Source organism: Triticum urartu, chromosome 6 (assembly GCF_003073215.2).
Source record: "Triticum urartu cultivar G1812 chromosome 6, Tu2.1, whole genome shotgun sequence".
Taxonomy (NCBI): Eukaryota; Viridiplantae; Streptophyta; class Magnoliopsida; order Poales; family Poaceae; genus Triticum; species Triticum urartu.
Genome location: NC_053027.1, coordinates 233,920,394 through 233,934,597, shown reverse-complemented (window position 1 = coordinate 233,934,597; position 14,204 = coordinate 233,920,394). Strand labels below are relative to the sequence as shown.

Below are 14,204 nucleotides of genomic sequence, written 5' to 3'. Positions count from 1 at the left end.
ACCACATGTGTCCACGCCGTGTCACAAACCCAGCCCAAATTTTGGCCAGAAATGGGTTGCTGGCGGAGAGAAAACATCTGTTTGCATCAACAGACTAGGCCGTGTTTTCTCTTCGTTTCGATCCAAACTGTGTTTTCTGTTCATTTCGACCCAAACTGACATGTACGGACAAAATTGGTCAGTGAGTTGAAGTTGGCCTGGCCTCAGAAGAAAAAAACAATGACTAGCTGACGTAGACAACAGAATGGATACACTGCATCAGCAGAAAAGTAGATCCGGCGGCCTAGGCATGATGCAGAACAGAGCAAAACAAACAAATCATGTTCACGGATATCTTCAAAATTTTAAGAAAAAATCTCATCACAAATGGCGCCTAATTAGTTTCAGATAAGCAATGTACTAATGTCATAAACAAAAAAAAAGAGAAATAGTGAACTTTCATGAAGTGGGAAGAGATGCTACAAGCTTATGTAAGCAGGTGGGGCAGAGATGCCCATGGCGGCAGGGAATATCCTCTTGATGAAGAAAGTCTATGTGTACATGCATGCACTTGTTCAAACTTCTGACACCACAAACTTAAAAATATACGGAAGGATGTGTTTTAGGCTTCAGCATGTTATGCAAGTTCAACGCCCATCTTGAAACTGCATATCAGTTTCTTCACCACAAACCATGAGTTGACTAGCAAGCTACTGCTGTTTCTCAGATGCGGCAGCCGTGCTTGAAGTTGACGATGATTCTGCTTGAGCAGAAGCCCTTATAACTGCTTCGTTCTGAAAGCAAAAACATTGCAGCGTTAGTAGTTTGGTATTCATTACAGAATATGACCTAGAAAGATACAAACTCTACAAATCCAACAAGTGAGAATTACACATGCAACCGTGAGACACTTCCGGCAGTTATTGACTTACACCCCGGTCAACTAGTAAAGATTTTAGACTGTACACTCACAAGATTTTTCAACAAAAGAACATGTGGATGATCACCATCGTGTTAGTCAAAACCAATGGAATAAATTGTACAGCTTGGCGGGGAGTAAGTCATGTCGATCAGCAACATGGAACATAAGTCATAACATCACAGTAAGGATAATTTTGGATTACTGTAATAGATGTCTAAATGTCCAGAATCAAAAGAATCATAGCTTCATTGGAATTTACAGGGCCAGGTTTCACAGAGAAGGGGACAAGCATACAGTAAGTCATGTCGATCAGCAACATGGAACATAAGTCATCTTGATTGATTCTGGTGGGGAATACGTCAGTAAGGATAGTAGTTTTGGATTACTGTAATAGATGTCTAAATATCCAGAATTAAAAGAATCACAGCTTGAATGGAATTTACAGGGCCAGGTTTCACAGAGAAGGGGACAAGCATAGAGCGAACAACGGATAATAATATGTTTTTTGAGTAACTATTAAAAAGATGTTAAACCATACAGATGGCTACTTGAGGTTCTAAACTCAATAGTCAGCAACTTTCGTCTCAAACTTCATAGTCGATGCATGATGATAGACTCAGCCTACTATTATGTGTTGCAAGCCGCCTGGATTCAGTTTATCACTTCCTTTTGCACTTGGCTCAAGTACAGGAAACCGCATTTGGAGTGATAAACCTTAGGTTCCGATAAGGGCAATGATCCATGGTAATACACATGAGAGGTTTTCAGAGACACCTTCACCCAATGGTAATACCCTGAAAATTTTGAATAAAAAGAAGAGAAGGCACGCGCTTGACTTCTTAGCTCGTCTCGATGATCAGAAACTGGTTGCACTCGTCAAACTGAACAGCCAAAATGTAGTGTGAGTTTGTTCAAATTCGAATATAATCTGGGGTGATCAGGATTAAATACAGTAAAAACTAATATTGTGTGTGTGTGCGGGCGGGGAGGGGGGGCACCAAGTCCAAAGGAAAAATGTATTTGCATCACATCACATCACATCACTAAGGCAGTCCCAATCAATTTGCAAGGAGGAGAGGGGGGAATATAATCATGTTTTGCCTGCGCAACCAGCATAGAGGAGAGGAAGAGAAAAGTAATTAAAGGATTCCGCCAAAACATTGTCAAGCTCATGCCAAATTTGCTACACACTACGAGGGTAAATTCCTCATGCTCCCTAGCGCACTGGATGAGCTATTGACAGACCAATTTTATGCAATTTTGGTTGATTCGATCGTAGATCAGAAATATAAATTCAAAATACGGGATTAACTGGCACGTAATTCAAGTTGGTCTAAAATAAGGAAGTTGTGAAGTTAGTCGATACAGTTTAAACAGTACAATTTTGGTCCATTCCAACAAGCCATACAATCCAACAAGCCATACGAAAAATGATGTTGCTGATTTAGTATTTCTCATTGCCACAATTCTCTATTTAGCATGAGTCCATAACGATGGGGACAACAAAATTATACCCATAACAAGTAAATTGTAGAACTTCCTTACATAGCTGTTGAGACATCAATTGCTATGTTTAGGTAAGAGAAATTCCAATGTAAATATAAACTTGCAAATGAGAGGTTATACAAGCTGAATATTTGAGAAATATAAGTTGCAACTTGACATATTTATCATGAGGCATAGGGGAGCAGTTAGTTCTCATATTGTCTTTTGGTGTTTCTGAAGCATGATTTGCCCTACAAGTTCAGCGGTCCTGGTAAAGGTATATCTTTTGTTAATTGTCAACATTAAGGCGAGTGGATGTTGAATCAATGTATATACGTAAGCACCAAAACAGAACAGCAACATGCTTAAGAAACAATATGAAAGTAACCTTCGATTCGCCTCAGGACAAACTAAATTTCCAACAGATCTCTCAAATATTCAACTCCAGTAACCACTATTTCATATCTTTTATTTTATGTATCCAAACATGACAAATGATACATGCACAAATATTTAAAGAAATTTCTGCTTCACACTGTTGAAAGCTATTGACAAATATTTAGAGAAATTACTGCTTCATACTGTTGAAAAGAATCCAACTTTGCAGGTAGCTAATGATTCCTACTCTGAGTTGACTGAAAGTCCATGATCACTTTTTTCCTCTAATTGTTGTCTACGATTAATTTTCTTCCTGCTTTCAACTCCTAGCTTCTAAACGCTTCACGACTCTATTGTTTTGGCAAGGAGAATGCCTAATCTTTTACCTTCTTCTACACGGCCTCATATTGCATGTTGTGTAGGTGTGTGCAGGTGATAGAGATGTGGACAGTTCATTGATGCAAGCCCACATTAGGGCGTCGGAGATCTGCCTCCACCCCACCCCTCTCCCCCTCCTTTATATATACATTTAAAAAATCCCACATTGAGTAGGAGACAAACCCTAACTTAAACCAATTGTTCACATTCACCGTAGCCAAGACTCATGGGAGTTCCAAACGGAACAAACATTACTCCCCTTCGGTTGATTTGACAACATGAACACAACCAGTCTCCTATCATCCATACAAGCTTCCACGTAGAAGTATAACTTTAGGGGCTGTTCCACAAAAAAAAAAGAATTTTGTAGGAATTTCATATGATTGGATTCCTATTAGAACAGAACTTTACCTGTGAAGCCCTTATCGAGGGATTTCATCGGGTCCTAACAACGGTGCAGGAGCTCGTACATGGATTTGTAGTCATAGGAACATCACGTCAGGTCACCAGAGGATCTACAACACAAGTCGAGAGGGGGACACTATATACCCAACTTTGCGCCCCCCCCCCCCCCCCCCCCCCCCCCCCCTACCCCCCCCCCCCCCCCCCCGCGGTCACGCGTAAGAGCCCTACTCCTGCATTCCTCATTGTCATTATATATTCATGGGAAGTACACAATCTATTACAGAGTGGGGAGAACTTGATGAGATCCAAGTACCGATTTGGGTACTAAGTGTGCAATCACTAGGGTTTGATGGCTCCAGATTATGTAGTACTTCCTGTGGGGTCCACACGTCAACTTTGCAAAATTCCTGTGTTTTCCGTTTCTTCAAATCCACAAGATAGAAAACTCAATCCCTATGTTTTTCCTACTCCTATATTTTGGGATTCCTTCGTTCCGAACGGCACCTAGGTTTCTCCTTACTATTTTGTATAGTTCATTGCTCTAAATTTCAAGGTAATATAAAAATCATGTAGATATAGTGCTTTACCTATTTGGATAAAATTAATCCTGGTGGCAAACACAAGGAATGGGCAATCCACACTTGCATGTGCTTTGCCCAACAAGTTCCACCGTGCCAAGCCCTAACCCACAGCCAAGTCTAGAATCCCCAAACATAAAATTAATAGTCTGTACCCAGAATCATCCTCTTGCTGAAGTGATATTTGTGCTCCCCCATTCTGTTTCATAGCTTATTCTTCACACAGATCATTGAAGAAAAGAACTCGCAAGTGACAACAACACTTGCAGTTAGGACGCGCCTCGTCTGCCGTGAAGAAGGCACGGCAGAACTGCCATGGAGCATAATCTGAGCCGTTCTTATCTCACCAAACTGATCCGACGAACAACAAAACAGCCCGTCCACGTATGCACGCAGGGAGCGCGCCAAATCTCTCCTTCCTTTCTTTCGTTGGCGCCAAAAAGCAGCCGTCTGCTCGTATTCTGGCGCCAAAAATCAGGTTCTCGGCTACGCGCAGAGAGACGAAGACGATCATCCACTGGCACGCCGCTGTGGCCGCCGGCAATCATTGCTGAAGACGGCGGGTCGTTGCTACAGACGGCGATCAACTCGGAAGACGGCGGGCTGCCGTGGCCGACGGCATCCGAACGCCGCTGCCTCCCTCCATAAACCCTCACGCTCTCTATATTCTTGAAGGTAAAACACAATCCACGATCTTGTTTGTCATCAACCACAGTCCACCTTCACCCTCATCTTCTTATCTTCTATATCACTCTGAAGTCTGTTTAATCGCTACTGATTTTGTGCAATCCACCCAAGTGAGCTTCTGTAGCATGGAGAACCAACAAATCAACAAGGAAAACCAGACCTCTGCTTCAATTGGGTAAGTGAGAAGCATTACAACAACAGCAACATAATCCTCTTTATGTTTTAGAAGAAACAATTGTGTGCAATCTCCTAACTATTGTCTAGTGTTGTCTATTTTACAGAAATAATGTACCAAGCTGGATAAAACAAATTGGCATGAAGTTTAGCAGTTTGGATGAGGCTTGGATTTTTGGGAGCATTATGGTGGCAGAGTTGGGTTTGGTGTTAGGAAAAGGTACTCAAATCCAAGCAAATTTGATGGAACAATTACTTCATGCAGATTTGTGTGTCGTAAAGAGGGTCGTCGAGGAAAAGACAAAAGAGATAAGTATATTAAGCAACCTCGAGCAGAAATTAGGACTGGTTGCCAAGCTCGTATGGGTCTTACAATAGATCGGGAAAGTGGTAATTACGAAGCTTTTGATCTTGTTCTTGAACACAATCACATGTTGCAGTTGCAAGAAACATGCCACCTCATGCCCTCACAGCTAAAGATAACTGAAATTCAAGCATTTGAGATTGAAATTGCCGACGATTCGGGTATTGGACCAAAAGCTGCACATGAATCAGCTTGCCGACGAGTTGGCGGATCATCCATCCTTGGCTACATTCAACGGGATCACAAAAATTACTTGCGTACTAAGCGCCAAAGGGAACTAAAATATGGTGAAGCAGGAAGTATCTTGAAATATTTCCAGGATAACATCAGAGAAAACCCATCATTTCAATATGACATACAACATGATTGTGAAGAACAGATCACAAATATATTCTGGGCTGATGCAAGAATGATAATTGATTACGCTCATTTCGGTGACGTTGTAACTTTTGACACCACATTTGGAACAAACAAGGAGCATCGGCCGTTTGGCGTATTTGTTTGGTTCAACCATTTCAGAGAAACTGTTATTTTTTGGTGCTTGTCTTCTGTATGATGAAACATTTGAATCTTTTAGATGGCTTTTTGAAACTTTTCTGTCAATACACAATCAGAAGCAGCCCAAGACCATATATACCAATCAAGACATTGCAATGGGAAATGCAGTGGAGTGTATTTTCAGCAGCACGACATGGGCTATGCACTTTTCACATAATGCAAAATGCCGTTAAACATTTATCTTGTCGCAAGGACAAGGACAAAGAAAATGAAGAGGACAAGAAAAAGGAAGAATCAAATATTCTTGCAGACTTTAGTGCTTGCATGTTCGAGTACGAAGAGCTGGACAAATTTGAGGAAGCTTTTCACACCATGAGAACTAAAGTAGAGAAACAAACTTGGTTTGATAGCATTTATAAGGTAAAAGAGAAGTGGGCTGCATGTTATATGAAGGATGCATTCACCTTGAGAATGCGAAGTACACAACTAAGTGAAAGTTTGAACAATGACCTCAAGCACCATTTGAAATCAGATCTTGACGTGATCCGTTTTTTCAAGCATTTTGAAAGGGTTGTTCAAGGGAAATGAGACATTGAGTTGAGTTCCGAGTATGAGTCAAGGGAGCTAGTACCTAGGGTCAAAATGAGAACACCCATGCTGGTCCAAGCAAGCCAAGTTTACACTCCTATCATATTCGAATGTTTCCAAAAAGAATATGAGAGATCCATTGCAGCCTGCACTAAACAGTTGAATGTGGAGTATGAATTTGCAGCAACTATTAGTACTCCTTTTGAAGCGCCAACCTTTGAAGAGGAAAGCAAAGTCATTGCTAATCCATTGGAGCAAACAGCTTTTTGTAGTTGTGGACAATTTAAGAGAATAGGGATATTTTGTGCACATGCTCTCCAAATTCTTGATTTGATGAACATTAAGCTACTACCAGCGCATTATATTTTGAAGTGATGGACTCGAGAAGCACGGTCTGGAACTGTTCAAGATAGAAGTGGACGAAATGTTGTTGAGAATCCAATGTTGGCTGTTGTTCTTCGCTACAAATATCTCTCGCATGAGTTCGTAAATTTGGCCACTCCAGCGTCTAGATCTGAAGAATGTTGTGTTTTACTTGATGAAGTGCTCAATAGTGTTGGTAAGGCTATTGCTGCCAAGCTGCAACTTGGAAATGAAAGTAACCCTGATAAGGGATGTGATACACAAGTAATAGCAGAAAAATCAAATGAACATTTAGCCGCTGCACGCCTAAAGAAAAAATCTCCTCGGAAGAAAACAAAAAAGAGAAAACTAAGTTGGCTTGACAAATTCCACAAGGGGAAGAAGAAGAAAGAACAAGCTGAAGTTGTGAAAGCACAAGAGTTACCTAAGGTATGTTCTTTATTATATGCAACAAGAGACTTAAATGTTGAAGTTTTCTGAAACAAGAGACTTACTTAAATGTTGGGTTCCCAGCAACAAGAAAGTGGGAACACAAATACAAAAAATCAGAATAATAATTCCCGGGGTTCTGGGTTCCGAAGCTTCACCGATCTATTGACGGTATGTTCCATGTGCAAGTCTGTTGAGATGTCAAGTTTTGCTAAAGTCAATAATGCATTGGTGTTAAGATATCAAATGCTCTTTAAAATGCAGGTTTTTAGTATTGAAGACATTGATGCCGAATATATCTTTTGATCATGCAAAGATTTCAAGACGAAGTTTTAAGAAGTGTTTGGTGTGGCTCCAGGATTGGTGTGTTCAGAAATTTAGAAATCCTCTAAAACAAGCATTTGCATTTTGGCCTTTCGGGAAATGGCATAGTAATCCGTCTGTGACTCTGTGAGTTGCATGCTCCGGTGCTAAATTTGCATTAACACTTTGACATTTCTTGATTAAAAGTTGTATCTCTGACTGTGTGTTGATTAAAGAATGAGATGAGCATTTAGTAGCAGCCAAGGTGGCTTTGTTTTTTACCTCCTGGTTCTCTTTGTGTGTGTTTCAGGCTTGCTCATAGTCTGAACTGTAGGCCGGCGATTTGCTTGTGGTCGTCAGTTTTGCTCCCTTCCGTTAAGAGTGACAAGACGGTGACAAGTCATCGTGCAGTGCTTAGTGCCGACGGCCGCGGCAGTGCGTCGTCGGACGGCCGCCGCGTCGCCGGACGTTCAACTGTGCTCTGTTTTTCCTTTCTGCGTCAGGTCTGTTGCTCGGAAATACTCACGGAGTAGAAGGGAAGAGAGACTTGGCGCGCTTCCTGTATGCGTACGTGGACGGGCTGTTTTGCTGTTCGTCCGATCAGTTTGGTGAGATAAGAACGGCTGAGATTATGCTCCACAGCAATTCTGCCGTGCCTTCTTCACGGCAGACGAGCCACGTCCTTGCAGTTCACGGGTCCTCTATGAGCATAACTAGCAAAAAGGCCCGTGCGTTGCAGCGGGAGGAAAAAATCCTCTCATATCTCTAACTGGGTCAGTTGGACAAATTGTGTGTGGACGGTTGGTAGGTTATGAGATCGAACCCTCCCATCGGCAATTTTATTTTTTTACCACCTCTCCAGACCTGGGCCACAGTGCGCCGCCAGGTGGGCTTCCTCCGTTGGGCCAAAACAGGTGGCAAGTAATGAAACCAAATAGCATACGTGAAATTAATTGAAGCGGAACCAAAGGAAGCGGGACGAAACCAAGAATATCACCTCCCTTTAATAGTAGGTATAGATATAGATATAGATATAGATATAGATATGAAGCTCCGCAAAACTTTATTACTCACCTTAACCTTTCAACCCTCTACACATATGAGCAATGAAGTTTGCAAGTTCAAAGAGCGGAAACGTCAACTTTGTCTAAGAAATCCTTAGGCTGCAACAAACAATTTAGGTGAGCATAGTTGCCGAAAATGGGGAACTGTGCCACGTCCCCTGTACCGGGAACATCGACCCGGATCGAGGGTCGGGGTCAACAGAGGGAACGACGCGATTCGGTGACGGGAACGCGACCCCGGAAACGTAGGTTCGCAGCTTCGATTCAGCAATCCCAAATATTGGTTCTTGACCCAACTTGCCAAGGAACGGAAGGCCAACTGGATAGTCAAGACTTACCTGGAGCCCATTGCATGAGCCTTCTGCCGTCGACCAAAACGATGAGTGTCGGAGGCTGGCGTGGAGTGTGGACGTGTGGATGCGGTGCCCGGTGGTGCCGGCGGCTGGTGTTGACGTGCAGACTGTGGACGTGGTGCTCGATGGCCGTATGGCGCCGGCAACTGATGTAGACCTGCGGATGCGGTGCCTGTGGACGTGCGGACGGGGTGCCCGGCGGCGCCGGGCGGCTGGCGTCAACGTGCGGACTGCGGAGACGGTGCTTGACGGCTGAACGACGCCGGCGGCTGGTGTGGACCTGCGGATGCGATGCCGGGCTTTCCGCTGCCCATCCTCTTGATTAGAGTTTGGGATTTGGGAATCATACGTAGGGGCAGATTTTGTGGAGTAGATTACTTGCCGCTGTCAAAACATTCAGCGGAATATTTTCACACTTTCCCTCCCTCCGTGTCATCTCCCTAAAATGAAATGTGCTTTAATATATATTCTCTGCAAAATGGATAATTTGACGAGGGCCCCGTTCCTCGACCCGCCGTATCGTTCCGGGGTCATCGTTCCCAAACTAATTGGGTCGCGTTCCACCTATCGATCGGTTCCACCAGGCGATTCTCGACCCTTGTTCCCGTCCCTCGTTCCCGTCGTCCCGGGAACTTGGCAACTATGTAGGTGAGTAAGACCGACCACATCACACGAAACACAAATGAATCGGGGAGGCAAAGAGACCATCCCAGATTGTTGCAGTAAACAAACTCGCGCCGGGTACAAAAGATAACATCCGATGGAAAGGAGAGGAAAGATAAGGAGGGGGGTGGATGGGTCCTGATGTTACCTGCCAGAGGCGCTTTAGGCGTTTCTTGGCGTTGTTCTTGCGGGTGGTGGTGAGCTTGATCCGCTTCCACAACAGCCCCGGGGAGTCGTTCCGCTTCACCACCTCCAGCGCTCTTGTCGCCCAGAACGCGGCCGCGCCGCCGGACAGCCCACCGCCCGCCATTGGTGATTCTGCCCCTCGCTCGCTTCTTCTTTTCTTTTTTGATTTGTTTGATGAGGGTTTCTTCTTCTTGGTCGACCCTTCGGCGGCGGAGGAGGTTTAGGGCAGGGTTTATTTCGGGCCTCTAGCTTTAGATGGGCGTCATGGGTCACATGTGCTTTTTTTTTTTGCGGGAATGGGCCACATGTGCTAGCTGGTAGTAACTAATCAGTTATTTCTTTATAGGAGGAAATGGGACTGATGCAAGAGTGTGTTTGTTTAGACCTGTATACTTACAAGAGGGTTGATTTCAGAATTCTTATGTTTATTGTAAGAAGCACATTCTCATGTATAGATATAGGAGGATATGTGTCAATTTCGGAATTTCTTATGTTTATTGTAAGAAGCACATTTTTAGATTTATGGTTCTAGATTATCAGTTATAAAGAAATTTACATCTTATAGTAAATGATATTTGTTTAGTACTTCAGTTGATAACCAGATTCAAGGAAAATTAGTACAAGTTTTCTTTTTCTTTTTTTTGAGAGAAAAACTTTCAATCTATTCATTTTCAATCATGGTACTCCCTCTGTTCATTTTTATAAGTCGTTTCAGACAAGTGAAATTGTGTTGTTTTGCACACTGCCTGAAACATCTATAAAGTCTTATAAAAGTCTTTTATAAGTCGTTTCAGAGAAGTGAAATTATATTGTTTTGCACATTGTCTGAAACATCTATAAAGTCTTATAAAAGTGAACAGAGGGAGTAGTACAATGAACACTAGAAATAATAAAAATTACATCAAAATCCGTAGACCACCTAGCGACGACTACAAACACTGAAGCAAGCAGAAGGCGTGCCGCTGTCATCGCCCCTCCCTCGCTGTCGGAGTTATTGGCCATGGGTAGCCTCATCTGCCCCCCATGGCCTTTCAAAACAACGGGGCCGACTGCGCCCCTCAAGCCTCAAAGATTGATCGTCGCCTTCTTGTGGCGGGCTGGTCCAAGTGGCAGGCTGCGGGAGGGGCCGGCTCCTAGCAGGCGGCCCTTAGAGGGATCGGCTCCTAGCAGGCGGCCCCCAACGCCTTCAAAGTCTGAGCCACCGTGAATGCGATGAGACGAGGTGTGGTTACAGAAAAGCCTGCCACCCTCGAATCTAGGGCGGGTCGTGGCTACAGTGCGCCGTACCGGCTGGTGATCTCCCGCACGACGCAGCACTGTAGCCCTTTCCGCCCATGACATCACCCAAGACATAAGGGGCCCAACTCCCACGACGGGCTGTCGGTACGGCTCGCAGGCGGCGGGTCCTACCAACCTGTGGAAAGCCAGAAGGCGGCAAGCTCAGCCAACCGGCTTGGGGGAGGTCGGCTTCCGGCAGGCGGCCCTCCCCCTCTTAAGAGTTTGTGCACCATCAGTCGGGAGAAATAGGGAATGGCTACAGTAAACGACCGCCAGGCAGCGGGACTGTAGCCACGCCTCCCCCGATGAAGCAAGCGTCATTAGAAGCACGGCTACAATGATGAGCCGCCGGTAAGGCCCGCAAGCGGCGAGCGCGGCCTGTCGGCCGAGTACAAGACAGCCGGCGGGGCCCACCAGTAGGCGGACCCCAGCTGCCAGCGGAGAAACCGACCACAAGAGACACTGACGGCCTGAACCTACACCCAGCCAGTTTACCATTGTACCCCTGGAGGCTAGGCCTATATAAACCCCTAAGGGCACCCATGCAAAGGGTTCAGACCCTTAGAGAAACACAGACACATAGAGAGGGAGTTAGGGCTAGCCTTGTTCTTCTTCCTCCTCTAGAGAAACAGCTCAAGGAGCAATCTTGTAGCCACTCTTGTTGAATTAGTGATCATGCGGAGATCCCGCAGAGCAGGACTAGGGGTGTTATCTCCTAGGAGAGCCCCGAACCTGGGTAAGATCCGCCGGTGTGCATGTCTTCGCCTCATCCTGTTTCCTGGCACCGGCGACGTCTTATTAGCCCCTCCATGATAAGTCATCCTTTGGCATATGTCGCACGACACCCCCGACATTTGGCGCCCGCCGTGGGGCTAGGTGCACCGTCGTCCGGAGATCTGTTCTGGACGGGAACCCTCTTCCTCCCCAGCGAGCGTAGCCAGCCTGGCACGCCAGACGGTGTTTGCACCGACGCGCTGCACGGCGCGGAGGTCACATGCGCAGCGAGCTGCCTCGCCGACCTTGTTGGCGAGGTCCGCCTTTCCGACGAGCCTGTGTCCGACGCAGGCACCGATGGCCCCGAGAGCCGCCTCGTCAATCTCCTCGACCAGCTCCACATCACCAACGAGTCGGCCTTCGACTTGGAGTCAATTGGCTCCACCGACCCGATGCTTGTCGACTCCAACACGGCTTCCCTCGACGCTTTCCCCACCAACATGGTGGTCATCGATGATCCGCTCCCACGCGCGGAGAGCGGCGGCAGCACCGTCACGGAGGTGCTTGTTATCAACCACAATGGGGGCTCCGGAGGAGCCGGCCAGGACCCATTGCAGGCGGCAATGCGGGATCTGTCCACGCCCATTTGCTGCGGATGCGGACGCCGAGACGCTGGAAGCCTGCCACGTTTTGCTTGTGGAGAACGCCAAGAAATTGGCTACCATGAGGACGCCTCTCCGAAGCCTTCCAGCGCAAAGTTGATCGCGCTGTCGGCGGCACGCCGACTGCTGCTGGGCCCAGCCGAGCTGGCACGGCAGGCAGCGAGGCGGAGCCGTCGCCAACATGTTTGGAGTAGATCGCCCGGTCTACGCCATGCCCATGGAGAACATATGCGCCGCCCAGGCGGCAGCAGATGAGCTGGACCACCTGGAGGGCGATGAGCGTCGCTATATGACGGAGCGCGTTTAACAGCTTATTGATGCGGCTGCTGCCCAGCAAGAAGCCGGCTGTCGCACTAAAGAGCTTCACCAGCGGGTTGAGAACCCACCCCCTCGCCAAGAGCATGGTGCAACCTCTCGGACAAAGAGTTGGCTGCCAGTCACAGCCGGACTCGCGTCACCATCGAGCGCAACCAAGACGGCCGCCCTCGAGCAGTCGAACAATGGGACGATGATCCATTACCACCGCCTCCTCGAAGGGAGAGGCGCACCCCCCCCCCCGCCTGTTGATCATCCGACTCTTGGCGAACGGCTAGGTCGCCGAGAAGGAGTCGGCGAGAACGATGCACGCCACCAGATCGACCGGCTGGCTCGATCCCTGGCACTAGAAGAAGAAGACGCGATGGGTCCGCCTTGTTTTGGCCCCCGCATCCGTGACGAGCCTTTTCCCAAGGGGTTCTCACTCCCAAGGGACACGCCCAAGTACAACGGCTCCGTGAAGCCGGAGGATTGGCTGGTGGATTATTCCACAACAGTCAGCATAGCAAACGGCAACAAGCTCGTTGTCGTGAAGTATGTCCCGCTCATGCTCCAGGGCACAGCCCGGACATGCCTGAACAGCCTCAAGCCCTATAGCGTCAACAGCTGGGTAGACTTCACTTAGGTGTTTATCCGAAACTTCACCAGCACCTACAAGCGGCCTCCCAAGCCTTGCCAGCTCTCGTTGTGCGTCCAAGGCCCCAATGAGTCCACCCGCGATTACCTGACGTGGTGGATGGAATTGCGCAACTCCTGCGAAGGAGTGCATGAGGTCCAAGTTATCGAGTACTTCACCGCCGGGTGCCGAGAGGGCACCTTACTCAAGCACCGGCTTCTCTGCGACGAGCCGGCGACCCTCGACGAGCTGCTGACATAACAGTTAAATACGCCACAGCCGACTCCTCCATGAAGTCGGAGCTCCGGGTGGACACTTCTGGGAAGGTGCTCCCCCCGGCTCCTCGAACACCGGCCGGAGACAACAGTCGGCGCCAACAGCCGAATGACAACAAGCGCAAAGCCCCCCAACCGGCAGGTGGCAACCGTTGAAGACCAAAAACCCGAAGGGCAGCCACCTCCCAAGCGTCAGAAAAGTGGCAAGTCGACTTGGTTGCCCACCTTCTCCTTCGAGCAGACTCTCGATGCCCCCTGCAAGTTCCGCGGCGGTGCGACTCCATCCAACCACACGACCCGGAAGTGTCACTGGCTTGTCTGTATCGCCAAGGGAGAAGGATTGCCCCCTCCGCCTGCTGGCCCGCCGGCTCCGCCTCCTCAGCAGTCGGCCGCCCGTCCAACAGTCGGCCAAGTCCAAGATGATTACCCTAAAGAGCATGGCGCTTATGTCGTCTTCACCAGTATGGCCAACGATAAACACAGCCGGCGCCAGCAACACTGCGAAGTAAATGCGGTTGCTTCTACTACTCCAGAGTTCATGCATTGG

The 14,204-nt window shown here is 47.3% G+C and overlaps 1 protein-coding gene across 1 annotated transcript; it reads right to left on the bottom strand.

The window, feature by feature from the left end:
- Positions 1-321: 321 nt before the first annotated feature.
- On the bottom strand, positions 322-10,035 carry LOC125512742. The gene is made up of 2 exons (XM_048677831.1): positions 9,760-10,035; positions 322-773 (listed from the first exon to the last, which is right to left on the bottom strand). Exons 1-2 carry the CDS (start codon positions 9,919-9,921, stop codon positions 690-692), a joined length of 246 nt encoding a protein of 81 aa, XP_048533788.1. The 5' UTR covers positions 9,922-10,035; the 3' UTR covers positions 322-689.
- Between the last annotated feature and the right edge of the window lie 4,169 nt (positions 10,036-14,204).